Here is a 20,689-nt window from a genome sequence, read left to right on the forward strand (position 1 = left end):
TATTTAACCCTTTTCAAACTGTTTTTGAGTTGTTAAAACTGAGCCTTAGATTAACATGTTCTGCATATTCTTCTTCCTATCTTCTGGTAAAACAGTATTGGGGTAAAAGTACTCACAGGTTACACAGTGAGATCTTTGCCTTATGGATGGCAGTCTGATCCAGCTGAAGTGCATTCTGGGTGCAAATCATAACAAGGTCATAATCAGTGCTCCGATGGGCAAAGTCAGCAAGCTGAGACCATGCATAAAGCTCCACCACAGGATCAGACCATTTACAATCAGATGCTATTTGCACGAGCTGCCAGAGAATGAAAAACAGAAAAAGAGAAAATCAGAAATTAAGACTCTATGAGAAAAATCATAGTAAAAAAACAAAAGGAGGATTTTTGGTGTCAAAACCAGTACTAGTCATAAAAGTCATGCTATCCTTTTTTTGATACCGCATAGTAGACCTTACCATTGTAAGGCTGGGCACAGAGAACTCCATCAGTCCATGGTTACGATTACACCGAAGCATCTCCACTCCAACCAGTACACGTGACATGGCCTTCACTGCTTCATTTTTACACTGGGAGAATAAAACATGCATTCAGTGACCGTACTTAGATTATATTTATGCACAGCTGCCTTCATGTCTTTTACTATTATTTATTAGAAATAAAACATTACATTAGTTTAGTGGTTATTATAAATGTATAGTGAACTAATGCACGGATAATTTCATAGACACTCCCACATACCTTGTCATCAATGTCGAGGTTCTGTCCAATCTGCTGTTGCAACAGGCATTTGGTATTTACCCATGTGCTGAGAAGTTGCTTTCGAACCATGATTGGCACTGTCTCTTCATTCCCATTGGACAGACACAGAGCATAGTCGCACATCTACAGCACAGAAAAGACAACAATGTGTAAAGTACTTCCATTTGGCCTAATCCAAGGCTTGATATCATTACACATGGTAGCAATCATCAGACATATAGGCAAAGTTAGGTGAAGCAAAAAATACAAAAGAAACATGGGAAACAGTAAACGCAGACTTATAGACGGATTTCTAAAAGATCTGCAATGGATATACAGGTTTGTATATGTAATAGCTACAATAGGAATGTTTACAGTTACATGTATTTCTAATAGTTAATGATCTTTAGCGGAAGGTGTCAAGGAATAACTAGAATGGGCAAAAAATCAGGAAAAAATACTGAAAAGAAAAAACATCCATCCATCCATGGATCCATTCATCCAGCCACCCACCCATCCATAGATCCATCACTCCTGTTTGATATGCTTGAATGGCAGAACAGGTAAGTGCAAAAAGATTGGACACTTTTCAAGCCACTGTCTCTCATTTCCACAGCTGCTATCTGGCCTATTTGTTGTATATGCACTCAAAAGTCTAAGCTAATACAAATCAGTGCTCTTTTGGCACACGTTTTTAAAAATATGTAATTTTAACCCATCTAGGCTAATTGTTTAGGCAGAACTGCTGTTACAGTGAGGATTCTCCAAATCTGTATTGAATGATTATTGTTTATTACAGAATGCAAAAGGAAATGATAAGTAGGGATGCACCGAAATTTCGGCCGCCAAAATTTTTTGCCCCGCCCCTCAATGCTTAGCGCTCGGATTTCACTTTCAATCTAGCTGACGGTTATCACTGCGCTCCCCGGAAAAGGGCGATCATGTCAGCAGTCTGGAAATATTTCCAAGTTTCTGATAAGGACATCAAATTTGTCATCTGCAGTGTTTGTTCCACAGAAATTTCAAGAGGGTGTATGGTGCTGACCACCTGAAAACACGACATCCCGTTCAATATGCACTTTGGATAAAAGCGCTATATAAGTGTGCCATTTACCATATTTAAACTTTGTATTTATAAGATTCTAGCCTAGAGCTGCTGTGTTCATTACTAGACTGCTGTTTTTCATATCGTAATAGTTAACGTTACATTATTTGGATAAGTGGATAAAAAATCTGTTAAATTTGATTGTTACAAACTGAATCAAGTATAATATATTTAATATTGTTTTCATTTTGATGTGTTAATTTCAATAAAAGTGTGATCATTTTATTGGTTTGTAGTTTTTCATTTCAGATTCATTAAATTCATTAAAAAGTCTAATACTACCACAATTTTACAAAAACATATATATACACATTTTTTTAAAAAGGGTTTAAAAAATAATAAATAAAAAAAAACGGTTACATCCCAGAATTTTCTTTTCGGTGCATCACTAATGATAACCTATTGTAATAATGTAGATAGCGTTGCAAACATAAATGGTGACGTGTTTACATCTGTAATTTCAATATGAACTTCTTGGGTATGAAAACAGTCTCTTCCTTGTTATACATCTTCTGTGACCTGAGATGAGACTCCACCTGGAGAATTGCTTCTAGCGCTTCACAAGTCCAGCTAATTAATGTATAATTAGGTTAATCTAATCAACATTTTAATGAGAATTTAAGGGATAAGGGCATCTACCAAATTTAAATGTAGTACATTGCAGAGGTGTGTGCATGCCTAGAAAGTACTGCTGCAAGTAGGTAGATAACCAGAAGGCAGTAAACTGAAAAAAAGGACGATCTCACTGACATTAGTATTTATCTCTCCATTTCCTTCCCTATAGCAATTTTGTGTGGGATTTCAACAGTAATTATTTGAGAAAAGGTTAAATGTGAGCACAAGCCAGGTTTGAAATCACTGAGGCAATTAACCAGGATAAGACCTAATACAGGTCGCTGAAATTTAGTGAGAGGGCTCTTGTTTGAAAAAGAAGGCAATTTGCTACTGGGATAAAGGATGACCTCTTGATAACTATTTATACAATGATGCACTCACACTTGTAGTTGCAGTTGGTTTAAAATACACAATGAAGCGACATCAGGAGGAAAGCCTTAAGTCAGTGTCTGGAAACTGTTAGCTATTCATACCAACAAAATTCTTTATAAAGTAAACGGTTGTCAGTATGAGCTATGTACATTTACGAGGGGATTATATAGACTCTAGAGATAAATTCTACCACTGAATCCATTGAATGTGGGATTCATATAAGTCACATCCTTTCTAACAGGGCTTTCAATCCGCCCAGTTAAGAACGTGTGTTATCCTGTTACATTACATAGGTGTGAAGGCTGTACATTTAAATAATGTCAAATTGCTGGTAAAATCCATGGTTTTTAGTGTGGAAACACTAACAGTGTCTCACCTGCAGAGCCTTCTTGATGTCCTGCACAGCAGTTGCCTCCAGTGGAATGGCATTAGTGGAGCCTGATTTCTCCATTCTTTTCTTCACATTTTTCTTAGTCTTGTCAGCCTTAGCCTGAGGCTGCTTCTCCTCCTGACTAGTATGTCCAGATGTCCCACAGCAAGGTTGGATGATACCCTGTGCCACAGCATCACACAACAGGACAAGCAGCACCACTTCCCTATGACAACACAGTCAATCAACACAATGCAATCAGCTGACTGTATATTTTGTGAAAAAATGATTAAAAACATTAGGAAGCCTCACCCTGCATGGCCTGTCTGTTTGAGTAGCTCCACCAATTGGCTGAATGTGGGTACAAGCTTGTCTTGCCCTTTTGTGGCAAGAATGTGGTTATTATAGTTCCACAGGTACACGGCTGCATTAACCACCAGCCACGGCTCCTGCAGCTCTGCACCGAGTTCTGCTCCTCGCAGGAAATTAGCTGTAGCGTAGACTGACATCTCTTGAATCCAGTCACTGTGGAGATAGAAAGTAAAAAAGAATGAGACAGAAAACAAAGACAGAGAATAGGGAAAAGAAAGAGAAAGGAAGGAATATTGATATTGGTTTTCAAAGCTCATGCCTGCCAAGAGAGTTGTGAAAATTTTGTGTGATGTAAGCAGACCACAATAGGAACCTGATCCTGCTAAATATGCAAGTAACATCCTTCTTTGTCATGTTGAGAGGCTATTGTTTGCCAAACCGTGAGCCAGAGGCGTACTGCGACTGCCGTCCTCTTTGGCTTGAAATTGAAAATGTCATTAAACGCATGCCGTGGTGTTTGAAAGGGTGCACCAATTTCCCTTCTTAGATGTTGACTTCAGCGTGAAATAGGCTGAACACTTAACATGATGAGATAGCTATGTGAACAGAGGTGCTTGTGATGTTTAGAACACCTTAATTTTTCTTTTGCAAGCATAAATTTGGATTTCCAGTGACAGGATTCCATGCATGATAGTATATCAACTGTGATCCAATTATAATAGTATTCACACCAATGAACATGTAATCAAGACATTTTCTTGTTCATATATTTTAAAAATTTATATTTTAACTGCCATGTACGGATTTTGTTCTTTGCAATTACCAGTATTTGACATGCAACATTTTTCATGACGGGTCACAACCTTTCACAACCGGGTCCAAGTCAAACATGTTTAGATGTTATTTTCAAACGTTAACATATACCATTAAAAACAAAAGTTAATACATAACTTGTGTATATTATATTTAAGCAATACTGCATGAGCAAGAGTGCTGTTATACTAAATATCGGCACAGTTTTCAGTATAACAGCATGCTTGCATGTGTGATATTGCTTTTATACAACAGCTCTTTTAATAAGAGGTGAATATCAAGTTACTTATATTTCAGGCACAACAGCCAAATTTTTGTTTATTTTTGCTCTGTCAATGGGAACAGTTCCCAAAGAAGCCACCTGAATAGAGCACAGACTGACTGCCAGTAGTGTAGTAATGAGTGCAATGTAATGAACTACTGCTCTTATTAATTGGAATTTTTTGTAGAAAACACAGACAATCAGAATGATACAAACAGTGAAATGTGTCAATACTGTTATACTAAATATCAGCACTCTTGGAACACTCCATGACCAATCAATTTATTGGACCTGAACAAACTGTTGCATAATCAAAATTATATTACATAAAAAAAGGCCAATGAAACTTATAATATGCTGTAAGGGATTTTACTGATGTGACCTTTTGTTATTGATCCAGTCACTAAAATGTTTGAAGACCATTCTATTAACCCTCTTACCCCGTATGGCCGAAAAACCGGCTTGCCCGTCTTTGATCTATTCCCGTAAGGACGATATACCGGCTTGGTTGTCTATGCCAAATACCCGTAAGGCCGATATAGCGGATTTACAGTGTAAATGTTCTCCCCGTAAGGCCGGTGTACCGGCATTACTCTGCTATGATTCCTTACTTATTTAATTATTATTTTTTAACCCGGAAGGTTGATGATGTCATGACGTCACGACGTGATTACGTTATTATGCCGGCATTACAATGAAGATCCAAGCGTGAATATTGGTGTAATAGTAGAAGTGAACTAAAAATGCCAAAGTGAAAAGCTAATCGTGTTCCAGCTAAAGTTACACCTACAGTGAACACAGGTACATCTAAAACAGTGAAAAAAAAGAGAAAACATACACAGGCGAGAGCGAGGATTCTAGATAGTGACAGCAGTGAAAGTTCAGGCGATGTTGAAACCGAAACCGAAACTGATAGAGACGCAAACTCTCCTGATTCAGACCCTGATCCGTCTTCAGCATCAACCAGTGCGACTGACACTGCAGGGGTCTGGAGTCATAACGGGACCGTTTCTTTGCATTCGTGAAAACACTACCTGTTGGTCTGATTATCACCAGAAACTTGACTTTTGGCACTAAAATGCATTTATTTATTTATTTATTTATTATTTATTTACTTGAATTTATTCAAAGGCATTGACCACGCTGATGCTCGTATGGTACTTCTAAATGAGTATAAGGATTTTAGCGAGCATTTTTCGTCATTTCTATAGTTAAGAATTGTGCTCTAAGTGGAGTAAAAACACTGAACTGCTTCATTTTCAAAGTAACACAAACATTACACAAACATTATTATAAGTTGTTTCAAGGCCTAAAATATTAAAATTAAAATTCTAATTTTGGGGCCAATTTTGGCCTGGGAACTCAGGGTTGGCGTGATGTTTCTATGGGGAATATAGGGTTGTGGGACATAATACTGTGGGAACTAAGGGGTAAGAGGGTTAATATTGTTTGAGAAAGATGTTTAACCCTTTCATGTAATTCTATTTGTGTGTACCTGTAAAGAGTCCACTGAGGGTCATTCTCAGGTGTGGGTACTCCTCTCTTAACAGGTGGGACGGGCGAGTCATTGAGTTCTACTCCCTCAGAGCGGAGTTTGTGAATAATTGCCTAAGACACACAAAACAAAGTATTTAAGACAAGTGGCAGAGACCATATATTGTACAAGCAAGGAGCTATGAGATTGTTTATGGTGTTACGAAAAGTGGGATCAGGTATGGCAGATATGGTGGGTTCATATATGGATTGAAATCATATTAAACCATCAGTTAAAAACAGTGTTCTCTTAAAACATTCATATACAAACATAATGCACTGTAGGACTAAAATACCTTACTAAAGACATTACTAAAGTTCTACCCAAACTGTCTGTAACCTCCACTTTGGTTTTTACATTGGGCTGGTCATGAGAAACTGCAGTGACCTTTTTCTCTCAATTCTTTTCAATGTTTCAAGAGATGTGGTTGTAGGGCCAAGCCCAGGGGTCCTGGGCAGTGTTAATAATGTCACCCCAAACTTCTGTCAGCTCATTCTTTAGTTCAGACTATTACTGATTTATATTTGCAGACATTACAGGATTAACTGTTCTTGTATTTTAATGGATTGTATTTTCACAATTTCATTATTAAAAATTAATCAACATCCACCTTCCAAAGTTTATTTCCAAAATATTCAGTTTGCTTCAAAATACCTCGTATAATATCTGACAGGTAAATGTTGGTCCATTTCACTTTGCTTTAAAAATTAATTCCCACAAATTCAGTGGTTCAAATTCTGTCTCAAATTCAAAATCTCCATCTGCTGCCAGTGCACCTCACCAGCAGGTGGTGCAAGCGAAGCCATTGTTGATAAAGACTAAAGCAACAGGTAGAGTGAGGCCTTCTTGAGGAATCAAACAAAAACACTGAATATTTTTTTGCATATATACTGGCCCTGATAATCATAGCTTGTACTTACCGCCTGGTCCATTTGGACAAATAAAATTGCGTAGGCCTCTCTCTACCTGTCAACACTTTGAAGCACCAAATTTGTGCGAGCGAAATGAAATGGACTGAAATTTGCCTGTTGAATATTATAGATGGTACTTTTAAACAAACGGAATATTTTGGAAATGTACTTTGGAAGTTGAATATTGATTATTGAATTTTTAATAATGAAATTGTTTGAAATGTTTCCAACTGAAATATTCAGTTTAAATATGCAACCATATTGAATTGCAGCCCCCAATAATAATGCAAACCCTGAAAATGCAATGCATTAAAATGCAAGAACTGTTAATGCAATGTTTTTTTTTCCAATTAGTGCAATTCCACATGCTTTTTTGTTTCAAAGACATATTTCATTAATGGTGTAAAACATGAACATCACTGAGTGCATGAAGGTACATTCCCGGGTTCTGAGTGTCTGTCCTACCTCCGCACTGATGAAGTAGACCTCAGCCAGCAGACGCAGCAGCTCTCGCTCTCCACTCTCTTCCTTGTACATCTGTGTACCTGGGGTCACGAGAACACACACACATACACACAGCTCTTCTAATTCTTTTAATTGGCACCAGTTATTCATCATAGCAGGAATTCAAGCTAATTTTCCTATCCTGTCTGCAGTAACAATCAATGAATCATGCACAATCATATAATGACTGCCATTACTCAATTAGCCCTAGAGGGTGCAATATAATGGAAGTGTCAAATATTGGTCCACAAGCTTATATATTTTAAATGCTTCGCATACAGATCAATCTAGAGTGTTAATCTATTCAAATGAACCAGTGACAGAGACTACTGAGGACCCATAATGATTCCAGTAGAAAACATAATGAGACTAACGTAAATAGATGTCTTACACTCGATTTTCCATCTCCTGTCATCATAAAGTAGGCAGAAGCGGCAAGCTGCCCTGCACACATCCCACAACTCCTGTTTCCGTGCAGCCTTGACTAGGGATGCCCACAGCCTCATCCTGCCACACAGACAAGCAGAAATACAAGACAACACAATGATAAATGAGAAACTTTAGCAACACTGGAGCTAAGCAATATGATGTTCTAGTGTGGGTTGTTTTTTTCTGGAAATATCCCATGGATAACACAACACCTTGGATGGGCTGCCAGTCCATTACAGGGCATCATACATAAACATACACACACTCAGTTACACCTAGGGGCAATTTAGGGTAGCCAATCCACCCACCAGTATTTTGATTTTTGGGGATGTGGTAGGAAATCTGAGAACTCAGATGGAGCCATGTCACAGGGAGAACATGCAAAACACTAGCCAAAAACAAATTGTATCTTTTTTAGTACATTGAATATTGCCTGACTACCCTAATGTTTCTGTACACTCTGTAGATTTACTTCTTGACTATCCATGTGGCCTTTTTTTTTTTAAATGAGTCAATATAAGTGAGCATTTCATTCTTCTTCTTCTTCTTCTTATTATTATTATTATTATTATTATTATTACTACTACCTTTAGCAAAAGTTAAAACAGAAGGTGCATACAGGAAAACAGTTGGCTATTATTAGGGTGTTAATGTTAGGCATGGACTTTAATTTCAGAATTCCCACAGCGCATCTACTCACACTAAACTTGACTTTCATGTGAACTTTGCACAGAAAAATAAAAATCATTCTAGCTCTTTTTTTTTGTTCAGTTTCAGAGAGAGTAGTTTTGTTTCCGTTACGTTGTATAGTATATTATTTAAATTTACAAAGAAAGTTTATTATAGATTTAGTTTTACTGTCTGTTAACTATAATAACCTTTTTATAAACATGCATATTTGGTTAGGTAGCTAAGTTGGGTTACAATAAATTCTTTCTAGACCAAGCCATTTTTAATGGCATGTTCTCTCTCTCTCTCTCTCTCTCTCTCTCTCTCTCTCTCTCTCTCTCTCTGAGTAGAACTGGTTCTAGTGCTGGCCCTATTAATGAGCTCCTCATGGATTCCTATAAATCACACAGTGCTGTTTCACATGCCCTTACCACATAATCCTTGAAACTTTTTGCAACACTTCTGTGAGGGTCCAAGTTAAGAACACAGATCCAACTATAACTCAAATCTCACACTGACATCTGACATCTTGGGAGTAAATTTGTATGGAAACAGATAAGCTCAAGTAAGCTCCCTATACCTCTCTCGGTCATCTGTGTCTTTCTCCAGCCTGGCAAGATGGCATTCTACTTTTTGTACACAGGTCTTGTAGTGCTTGGCCTTAGCAGCAAGTTGCTCCACACTGTCCTGTAGTCTGCTACCTGGCACTGAATATCAAACATGAAAAATAAAACAAAAGTAAGAAACTGGTATCAGCGAAATTCTATAGACGCCAAACTGTATAAAAAGATGCAGAACCAAATAATCTGAAAAACACAGCCACGTAACTAATAAAGGCATACAAGTGTGCTGTTATAGGAAAATAATCAATGACAGGGTTATCAGACGCAGTTACCATGCCCCAGACTGTTTTATTCCTCTTATGTCACAGCAATTTGTTAATTAGGTTCTTACATATTAAAAATTTTAAAAATCATTCATTTACTCTATTTATAGTGACATTTAATGTCTGAAACATCCACAAAACAAGTTGGTACCTGTTTTCAATTACAGTATAAAGCTATACACAGCATGAAATCTCTCTCATGAAATGCAGCTTGTTACATAACTGAGAAAGTACAAAATGCAAGCCCTCTGTCCTGAAGACTTTTCTGTGTTGAAAAATTAAACCTTTTTGTGTTGAAAAATACTACTATTCTTGTATAAAACTGATTTTGTTTGGCTCAAAATTATGTTTATGTGCTTGCAAACTTCAGCCTACACAAGATTCACAAACACTGTGTATTATCACTGTCAGACACAGGCACAGGATGAGGAAGGATCAATCAGAGGGACATATTTGCCACAGACCGGTAAGATGTAAGGGTGAATGTGGGGGGAAAATGCCAATAGCGATATGGGTGGCGTTCCACATAAGCATTTGTAAAGTGCTTGTTAACTGCCAAGTCTACTACCACCCACAGACATTCCAATGCCAAAACATCAAAAGCTAAACATATTAAAATAATAATACCTTTAGTTGTGCTGTCTGCATCCAGGACCATCTGGAAGGTGTCAGGTGCCAAAGCAATACCAGCACTAACCAGTGTGGGGCGCCATTTCTTTGCTGGTTCATCACTCAGTCGCTCTTTTGTCTTCATATGCAAAAAAAACAACAACAACAACAAAAACCCATCCTAACATTACAATGGTGGAAATTCTAACACTGATTGCATTGCTCACTTCTTACAGTTCAGCTTATTTACACTGAAAGTCATTACACAGGTTAGCATAGCACAGGACTAATAATATCATAAAGTACAATTGTGTAGCATGCAAGTGATCAGACCTGTTGAATGAGCATGGCTGCCTGGTCCTCTGGGCGTGTGGGAGTGCTGTAAAGTTTGCTGCGCAGTTGAAGGAGGTGAAGGGAGAAGGACAGACGCTGTTGGAACTGACCGCTCTCATCCAGGTCCAGGGCTGTGTGGAGGTGCTGCATTGCAGGCTCCAACCTCTCCGCTTCCTCCTCTATCACAGCCAGCTCAGCATGGATCTGACACCGCATGTCCAGCAACATGCTAATGACAAACACACAAAGAAAAAGTCCATTTAACAAATACTGAATATGTATTTACTATTATTTTTTTTCTAGCAATTTGTAACAAGAAATAAAAGAAAACACTGACAGAACGTGGCATGACCAAGTGTAATAGAATTAAAACAGTGTATTAGGCAACAAGTCTCCTGCACATGTAAATAACAAAACATACACAAACCTATTGATGTTTTCTAGGGCTTGTGAAAGTGTGAACAGAGGGCGTTTGAGGTTCTTCCGGAGATTATGCTGGAGCAGAGGTAAGCAGCTGTTCCAGAGAGCGGCACACACACTCTGTGTCACATCAGCATCTCCCTCTTTCAGTGCCCTGAGGAGCAATGCTTCTAAACGGCTTACTACGATTAACTGGGCCTGAGAAGAAAACACGCAGCCAGGTTGAACAGTGCACAGTACATATAGACCATCAGAGTGTGTGAGCAGAGCTAATTAAGTTGATTTATAGAGATAATAAGAATTTGGATTTTCTCATTGTGTGCATGAACTGCTCTACTTACTTCAGCCCAAAATAAAACATGATCAAATTACACTCCAGTGTGCACAGTTGCGTGCATTTGAAAGCACCTGCTGAAGCTTGAATGAACTTACTACATTAAATCAAATTTAAGTGACCAAAGCTTATCAGTTCAAACCTCCACGTCTATGCAACCACACAGGAAGTTTGTTTAGGTAAAATATATTCAGTTTCCGCAAGTGTTTTTATGCTATGTATGCATGATATTAAAACTCAAAATAAAGATTTTTTTGTATGACTTTGAGTCATTCTTGCAAATTAATCTCAGTCAGCTTGATCACATAATGAAAGGAGTGCATCTGCTGGGGTGTAGGGATGAAAGAAGGATCAAGAAGAGGGAAGAGATGGCGAAGAGGAGGAATGGAAAGAGAGACATAGTGAAGAATTTCTGGTGTTATCAGTGTACTGGAACAGCCTGGAGCAGAGTGCACCAATGAAACACTTATGATTCAACTATAATTATATTTATCAATTGCTATCTAATGTCAGCCACGTATATTAGCCAAAAATGAAAATCTTTTTTTTTTTCTTTCAATGCATGACCTTTTGCAAATATGAACGCATTTTACATTGGAACATCACAGATTTTAATCACAAAGCCACCATGGATTAACACCACATGAAAAGAATGCATTAACTAAGTTACACTAAATATTTGTACAAGTAGTACAAATACTAGTACCTCCACACTGCTTTTAGTATAGTCCTCAATGTTGCCATTCTGTTTACCTAGGGCCAGCTCACACTCAACACACTCCACCATGATACGCTCCCCAACATCCTGCATTGAAAAGAAAACACATGCGGAGTATTGTTCTCTACTTCACTGTAACTGCAGGTAATGATTAACTGTTCCAAGAAATTACAAAATTTAGGGGCATTCAGTCCACTCACTGTGTCATCAATGGTCTTTAGCTCCTTTACACATTCCTCAGCTATGAACTGCTCTTTCAATTGTAGAGAGAGGAAGGCCAACTCCAAAAGGAGCTCAATCCTTTAATATAAAAAGGTATTGATCACTGTATGAGTTTAATATGTTTACATTAGTCATGTCATAGGATAACATATTTACCTGTCAGACGATGGGATGTGAGGACTGCCATCAGTGTCAGGACTAAAACTGTTAAAGGCAGGTGATTGGGTCGAGGATGAACGAGTCAGCAGGACAAAAATCTCCCTCAGTTCATCAGACTCATTTCTGCCTTCATTCACATCCATGCTGGAAACAGCAGAGATATACATTAACACTCCAGTACATTATATACTTCCACTCACTCAGAGTGTGAAATGATGCAGTAACTGCAGAGCACTCAAATAAAAATATAGCCATAAGCTGCAGTCTCCGGGGTACAAGCACCATGTGCATATCACACCACAGATAGCTAGTTCTCGCCAAGTTGCGTACAACACTAAGGCAACCATAGATGAACATACAGTTAAAATTTGGTGATAATAGCTTAATGCTAAAACCCGGATTGTTTCAAGGCATAGGCGAACTAGGTGGTCGCTTAAGGTGCCACCAGCTTGGGGGCGCCACTGAGTGCCCCGACGACCCCGAACGACTCATGCACCCACTAGAAAGAGAGTGCATTATTATTATTATTATTATTATTATTATTATTACAAATTAGTAAGTTATTTAGTTTTTTTCTACTTTTAATCAGGTAACACTTTATGATTGCATGCAATTATTTATCTGGGATCCCTGGTGATAGTGGGCGCGGTTAGGAAGAGAGATAGAGATGAATAGGGTGACGAGCATCTGTGCTTGACTGGTTTTTCATCATGGAAAGGTCAAATCCATCAGGGGTTCAGTATCGCAAAAAGAAAAAAGAGGATGAGAAAAAAAAGAAATATAAAAAGGTATGCGACTAGTAGTCTATGGACGGTAAAGACCTGCTTTGCCACCTATTAGCGCTTCATCATGACGAGCACAACACGCTCACAAATGACACGCTGTCCTAGCAAGAATTCCCCATATTTAAGCAGCTGAATATTGGCATAATAAAGATTGATTTTTAAAAAATGCTATCAGAAAGACGGTGATCAGAAATTAATGTTTAGTGTAGAGCTGCAATTATTTTCATAATCGATTAGCTGGCCAATAATTTTTTCAATTAATTGATTAATCAGATGGGGCGGGGCAAACTTTCAATGCCTTTTTTTTTGTTTATTTAAAATAAAATCCACAAACTGAGTGTTACAAATATAAACATCAGACCATAAAAATAATGCAACTCACTTTCACTGCACCTTGTGGTGTCTGTTACTCGCTGCCTTTAGACATTATTTCACGCGTTTACTTGTGATCATAATGTTTTAATTAGACATTACAGATCTTACTCACGCTACACTCTGTATCACTGCTTCTACACAGCGTGTGATCAGCAACGTGGTCTCGTTACTAACACATTGCTTCCGTTATAATAAACGACAGAATTTACACTGCAAGCGCGCAAATATAGCATATAATGACAATAAGCTTAAATTAAACTAAACCTTTTAAGCAGCTTGCACCAGTTTCCCCACCCTTTACACACAGTGGAGCATTTTGGATATAAACATAAGTTTGTGTCCCCCGTGCCGCGCGCAGACCAACTAATTGATAATGAGATTCGTTGACAAGGATTTTCATAATCGATTATTATCGATTAGTTGTTGCAGCTCTAGTTTAGTGCATATTGAAGATATAGTTACTATGACAACCAGTGTAGACCTGCCAAACAACTGCAGTCTGAACAGAAAAAAAGTCACAGTTATTGTACATGAATAATTCCAATAGGCAGTGCATGTTTTCATCCTGTGCATAATGCTAGTAATTTTATTTCTAAAATAAAAACGTATTTCCCCACATTGTGTGGTGTTAGAAGGTGTGGATGATTGTGGTTAAATGGGGCGTGGGTGTATGGAGGGTTCACCAACAGGAATCTCGCCTAGGGCACCAAAATGGCCAGAAACCGCCCTGGCTAAAACCATGAAGTGTGTGCAGCAATGTGATTCGCTGATGGCCCCAATGTTTTTGAAGTCACAACAATGCTGTACAACAACCACAGTTACTAGAATCTAACCCTGTCCCCATAGAAATCTGTAAGATGAACTGTGTTTTTGTATATGACCACTGTATTGAAGAAGAGCATTGTGACTCAAACACTAATGCATGTAATCTTTACATCCAAATACTTTACATTCAAAACATTTGGGTCAGGATGTGTGCTACACGCGGACAAATTGATCATGTAAGAGATCACAGTTGACATTACAGATTGTAACTGATTTTAAATAACTGTAAGATTGGGCATGAAATTGACATTTTGAGGAAGATACAGAACGTGGTAAAGGTTAGCATTTTCGTCAGACTTTTAGGTAGGATGTAAAAGTGTGTGTGTGTGTGTGTGGGGGGGGGGGGGGGGGGGTTAAAGCAGAGCTAAAATGTGGAAACTTAGATCATGATTTTTTAAATGCAGTTATTCCCATGTTGCCATGGCATTTATTGGTAAGGTTAGAACATGAGTAAAGGCCTCATATTTTTGTTTTACTAATGTGTGCATTTTGTCATATTTTCTTCAACCAGAGCACTTATGGCTCAATTTCAGGCAAATGTGAATTAATAAACTAAAAGGACTTTGCTGTGGTCTTTATAACAAGCACTGCACACCTAGTGAGAGCGTACACGGTTCTCAAGCACGTCTTCAACCGCTAACTGCGCGTTGACCCAGTGCGCATGCGCAAACAGCATACAAGCACAGCTTATTAATTAAATATAAACTACAATAACACAAGCCATAAAGACAATACATTCATTTATATTCTTATATATATTCTTTATGTCAACACAAAAAAATATAAATACAACTGTGGCAGAATTCTACTAAAACCAGAAGCATAACCGCATATATAACTCTACATTACCATATTGTGCATTCAGCTTAATTAAAGTCAAACAACAGTGAAAATAGCATAGTCATACTTACTTAACATGCATGCACAATATACCTACTTGAAGGTAAGTAAACTAACCAACCGCTAAATAAAAGTAACGAACTAAATAAACTTAACACTCAACGGTCCTTGAAACAATTGCTAGTTTAATACTCCTCTCACAGTTGAGCTGAGTTCGGTGCTCGTGAATGGCGCGTTCTGATTGGTCGAGCCAGTAACGCTCACTTAAAGGGACCACACTCCCTTTAAAACACAATTATCTCAGCTGAAAACAAACATGCACTCACTTGGAAACACCATACTAATACTGGGCAGAACCTCCCTTTGCGCTCAAAACAGCATAAATTTTTTTGTGACATGTTGTATTATAATGCTGGAAGTATCCCATTATGATTTCCCATTAAGATGGGAAAATTGTGGCCATGAAGGGATGCATACCATCAGGAACAATACTCAAATAGGCTGTGGCATTGAAGCAATGATTGATTGGTATTAACGGGCCTAAAGTGTGCCAAGAAAACATTCCCCACACCATTACACCACCTCCATCAGCCTGGACTGTTGACACCAGGCAGGGAGGGTCCATGAATTCATGTAGTTGGTGCTAAATTCTGACCCTATCATTTGTGTGCCTCAGTAGAAATCGGGATTCATCAGACCAGGCTACATTTTTCCAGTTTTCAGCTGTCCAGTTTTGGTGAGACTGTGCCCACTGCAGTCTCAGCTTTCTGTACATGGCTGACAGGAGTGGAACCTGAAGTGGTCTTCTGCTGTTGTAGCCCATCCACCTCAAGGTTCTACATGTTGTGCATTTTGAGGTGCCTTTCTGCTCACCACAATTACACAAGAACAGAGTGGTTATCTGAGTTACTGTAGCCTTTCTTGTCAGCTCAAACCAGTCTAACGACCTCTCTCATCAACAAGGCATTTTTATCCACAAAACTGCTGCTCACTGGATGTTTTCTCTTCGTTGCACAATTCTGAGTAAACTAAAGAGACTGTTTTGTATGAAAATCCCAGCACATCAACAGTTATAGAAATACTCACACCAGCCCGTCTAGCACTAACAATCATGCCACAGTCAAAATCACTGAGATCACATCTTTCCCTATTCTGATGTTTGATCAGAATCCATTCAGATGCATAATACAGAGATAATATCTACTTTAATACCACAGGCACATAATACACAACACTTGTTTTCATATAAAAAAAAAAGAAGAAAAAAATCCATGAATGCAGTGGAATCAATCAACTCACTTTTTAAGCTTCTGCAGTTTATAGATGGCAAGTAATTTTGGACTTGCTTTTGTTAAAATGTTGGTGACATCTATAAGATCATGCTGCACCTGTGAATCATGTCAAACAGAATACCAGCATAAAACAGTGAAAAGCAGTGATTATAAAATTTGAAACGCAGCTGGGGAACTGACAGATTGAAAAATAAGGGAACAAAAAAAGGAAATATACAGGTCTCATTTGGTAGCATATTGCTGAGACCAAGACAGCCAGGGGGGCTCAGCTGTGTGGGCAGAATGTAATAAACAGTGCAATTGACCAGAGGGGAGTGCAAATGATTTACCTGTATGGAGAAAATTCGGGGATACAGCTCAGGTGTGTGCTGCTCTATAAAATCAGAGGTGACCTTGGAAAAATCAGCAGCATCGTTCTCTTTTCCAGCATCCACCAGGCACTCCACAAGGAGTCTGAACATAAAAGCAAGAGTAATTTGAAAGGAAGCCTCAACACATGCCACTAAGATTGCTCAGCAAAAAACTAAGTAAAAAACATCTGAAGTATATATTACATCATCAGTTCAGCTCGCCAGGCACAGTCAGGATCAACTACCTCCTCCAGAGCATTGAGCACCTGGGTGAGAGAGGAGACCAGGTACCGCTGCCAGCCAGGCCGCAGAAAAACTCTCACTGTCTGAAGGTATAGAACAGAAGCATTGAAGACTAGGAAATGGTATCTGCATGAATGAGAGGGAGGGGGAAAGGGAGGTAATGAAAGAGAGAGAGAGAGAGAGAGAGAGAGAGAGAGAGAGAGAGAATTAGATGTGCAACAATAAAAACATTAACGACAGTGTTTTACACAGTAATCATAGACTCTGATAGTATTCCTATTATTTTTTAGAACCTGATAGTATTCTTATTAATCTTAGATGCTTATAATAATCTTACTCGTACACTGATAATATTCTTACACCTTAATACAGTTGCAATCAAAATTATTCAAGCCCCATTGCAAAACAGTTTTATTGTCAAAATTTACAGACTTTCAGTTGTTTTCAATGAATAAATCAAACAAAACCGATTGGAATATTTCAACACATCGAATGCTTCAAGTGGTTTCCCCAAATTCAACTGAAAATGCAACTTATAATGATTTCTCCAGCCTCAAAACTATTCAACCCCCGGAATAGAATCCCTCACAACAGCACAAATATGCAAAACAGGTGTTGTCTCAAGCACACCTGATGCGACTAAGGGCTTCATTAGTTGCACCAGATGTGCTTGAGCTGGAACACATGAAATACCAGAACTGGCTAGGGGCAAAAAATGTATGAAATACCTGGACAGGGCAGAAAAAGGAAGCTATCAATGGCTGCAACCAGATTTGTAAGAAGGCAGGTTGTGAAAAAACTCTCGAGTGACTGCAAAATATCTGCAGCAAGACTTGGTGGCAACAGGCAGTGAGGTTTCAGTGAGCACATTATGGTGTGTACTAAAAGCAGGAGGTATCAATGCCTGAACTCCAAGACGTACACCACTGCTGACCCAAAAGCACAAGAAAAGTCGGCTCAAAATCATATAAATTAGCCACAGAAGTTTTGGGATTCTGTTCTGTGGCACGATGAAACAAAACTGGAACTTTCCGGCATGGTGGATCAGCAGTATATCTGGAGGAAGAAGAATGAAGAAAGAACACTCTGTCTACATTCAAACATGGTGGTAGCTCGGTGATGCTCTGGGACTGCTTTGCATCCTCTGGCACTGGAAACCTGCAGTGTGTGGAAGGCAAAATGGATTCATTGAAGTATCAGGAAATCCTAGGAGAAAACTTCATGCTGTCTGTGAGAAAGCTGAAGCTTGGGTGTCATTGGACCTTCCAACAGGACAATGATCCCAACCATACCTCAAATTCCACCAAGGCTTGGTTGCAGAAGAAGTCCTGGAAGATTCTACAGGGCCATCACAGTCACCTGACTTGAACCCCATTGAAAATCTCTGGTGGGATTTGAAGAAGGCGATTGGAACACACAAACCCAAGAATATTACTGAAACAGTAATAGGAGGCCATTGCTCATGAGGAATGGGCTAAGATTCCCCAGGAACTCTGCTAGAAGCTATGCGTCTCATTTGCAGCAGGTCATAACAGCAAAAGGACCTTCTACTAAGTACTAAAGATGCCTGCCATGAAGGGGTTGAATAATTTTGAAACTGGAAAAGTCATTATAAGTTGTATTTTCAGTTGAATGTGGGGTACTTGAAGTATTTGATGTGTTGAACTATTTCAGTTGCTTTTGTTTGATTTGTTCATTTCAAACAGCTAAAATTCTGTACATTTTGACAATAAAACTGATTTGCAATAGGGGTTCAATAATTTTGAATGCAACTGTACATAGTATTCTTAGACCTTGGTGGTATTCTTAGACCTTGATAGTACTCTTAGACTTTGAAGGTATTCCTAGTATTCCTATACCCAGAAAATATTCTTGCTGTTCTTATACCATGATAATATTCTTAGTATTCCTACACCTTAATAGTATTATTAGACCCTGACCTATTTGTACTAGTATGAGGATATGTTATAAATGGAGATTACAAAGCACTTCTGTAAGTGGCTCTGTATTAGGGCATCTGCTGAATACTGTAATTGTAAATGTAATCTAAATTTTTAAACATGCAAGGAAAAAGGGGAATATGCTATAGTGAGCATTAGAGAGAAATGGAACAGAGAAATAAGAGATGGCAAACAAGGGATGAGAGCAAAATATTCAGGGCGTGTTGTCCCAAAAGATGGCTGAGTGAGGATCACTTTTTGGAACACTTTCTAACAGTTAAGATTATCTAAACACAGCAACGCTTTGGGGAAACTGAGCCTAGTTCAATTATTCAGTGCTGTTATGAGTGCTACTATCTGATGTCTGGTGTGCTGTCAGTACATCTCAATTTCCACCATGCTCTGACGATGGATCAAAGATGTTGTGAAAGGCAAATGAACTTCAGGCAGTAACAGCCTTGAAATGATGTGCAAAGGCCCAGGCAGCATAGTGACCAATTTCCATTGAAATCAAAGCAATTACTATGTGTGCAAAGGAGAATCAAAGTAAAAGGGCAGTTGAAGAGTCGATTAGGGAGCTAATTTAACCGCTAGGGAGCTAATGTATCTGCATCTCAATTATATTTTTTAAAAAAAAGAAAAAAAGAAAACACCTCAAGAAAAGAATCTGTGACTCATTTTATTCTCCCTTATAACACACGAGACTTGGGGCTGCCTATTTGTATTATTACAATATATGTGGTTATGGTTAAGAAACAGGTACATAGATATTGCAGACCATCAAAGTGATGTGCTAGAAAAATGGTTGTGGCATTAGAATAGATCGTATCAAACCTATTTTTGCTTAAACTGAACCTCATCCATCACAACCCACTGAAGGCTCACTCCAGATTATAACTATATCTATAATGTACTGGGATTATGTGTAGAGATATTACTCTGGTTGATTATTAGTCTTTTTAGCTTTTTTTAAGATCTAAATGTAATTTGTCTTGGCTGCTTCTACAGGGTTTGAATCAGCCTTTTTTTTTTTTTTTTACCTTTCTAAGATTAAGTCCCAAAATATACCTAACCTTGTTCCTTTTGAGCTCAGGCAGGATAGCAGTTTTATTGTGATACATTATTGGAGAAATGGCAGAAAATTATTTTCTCCCACACTTAAATAGCATATATTAGATTCCTATAGTAAGGAGTCCTGCTAACTACACAGCTTACCTTGGCTTGTCTTTGGATATCTCTATAGCCTTCAGGTAGTATGTTATAGCTCTATCCATGTCCTCCTGGAAATAGAACACAGAGAAACAAGAAAATGTTCACAAATGAAACACACAGGAATAACAGCAAAAATGTTACAGTCTATGGTGCTTAAGCACGCACTAAGAAGAACTATACCCTCATGATCTATGACGCAAATGCTCCTTATATAATGCTACCCAGAAGTGACTATAAGGCCTCTAATGAATCCAGGAAGCATGGATACTTACCACCGAGGCAATAGTGCGTGGTGAGTTCAACTGAGCCTGGCAGAAGTATGCGCGGCAAAGAAACTGATTGGGCACGGGTTTACTCTCTAAGTACATCATTAGGCAGTCCTCTGTGATCTCCTTACATCCCAGCTGAAACGGCAACACACACAAACACAACCAAATACACTGAATATACCAAATGATGAATATGTCAGCCCATTGCTGCATTAACCACACCACCTTATCAACATCTCCC

The 20,689-nt window shown here is 38.5% G+C and overlaps 1 protein-coding gene across 2 annotated transcripts in view; it reads right to left on the minus strand.

Annotated features, from left to right (window-relative positions):
- Positions 1 to 20,689, minus strand: part of LOC108262816 (cilia- and flagella-associated protein 46) — a 74,062-nt gene that overhangs the window by 47,333 nt on the left and 6,040 nt on the right. Inside the window, exons 3-22 of one of the 2 annotated variants that reach the window (XM_017463162.3) lie at positions 20,452 to 20,583; positions 20,183 to 20,247; positions 16,989 to 17,153; positions 16,764 to 16,887; positions 16,442 to 16,530; positions 12,315 to 12,461; positions 12,137 to 12,236; positions 11,925 to 12,023; positions 10,892 to 11,082; positions 10,465 to 10,693; positions 10,150 to 10,270; positions 9,217 to 9,343; positions 7,930 to 8,045; positions 7,500 to 7,579; positions 6,085 to 6,197; positions 3,515 to 3,727; positions 3,209 to 3,428; positions 741 to 884; positions 458 to 568; positions 117 to 298 (exon numbers count right to left, since the gene is read on the minus strand). In XM_017463162.3, the coding sequence (XP_017318651.1) occupies positions 117 to 298; positions 458 to 568; positions 741 to 884; positions 3,209 to 3,428; positions 3,515 to 3,727; positions 6,085 to 6,197; positions 7,500 to 7,579; positions 7,930 to 8,045; positions 9,217 to 9,343; positions 10,150 to 10,270; positions 10,465 to 10,693; positions 10,892 to 11,082; positions 11,925 to 12,023; positions 12,137 to 12,236; positions 12,315 to 12,461; positions 16,442 to 16,530; positions 16,764 to 16,887; positions 16,989 to 17,153; positions 20,183 to 20,247; positions 20,452 to 20,583 (2,768 nt within the window). Of the gene's footprint in view, positions 1 to 116; positions 299 to 457; positions 569 to 740; positions 885 to 3,208; positions 3,429 to 3,514; positions 3,728 to 6,084; positions 6,198 to 7,499; positions 7,580 to 7,929; positions 8,046 to 9,216; positions 9,344 to 10,149; positions 10,271 to 10,464; positions 10,694 to 10,891; positions 11,083 to 11,924; positions 12,024 to 12,136; positions 12,237 to 12,314; positions 12,462 to 15,213; positions 15,407 to 16,441; positions 16,531 to 16,763; positions 16,888 to 16,988; positions 17,154 to 20,182; positions 20,248 to 20,451; positions 20,584 to 20,689 lie in introns of those variants that run through there. The other variant, XM_047154072.2, reaches the window with a different exon arrangement.

The sequence above is a fragment of the Ictalurus punctatus genome, chromosome 3, assembly GCF_001660625.3.
Source record: "Ictalurus punctatus breed USDA103 chromosome 3, Coco_2.0, whole genome shotgun sequence".
Lineage (NCBI taxonomy): Eukaryota > Metazoa > Chordata > Actinopteri > Siluriformes > Ictaluridae > Ictalurus > Ictalurus punctatus.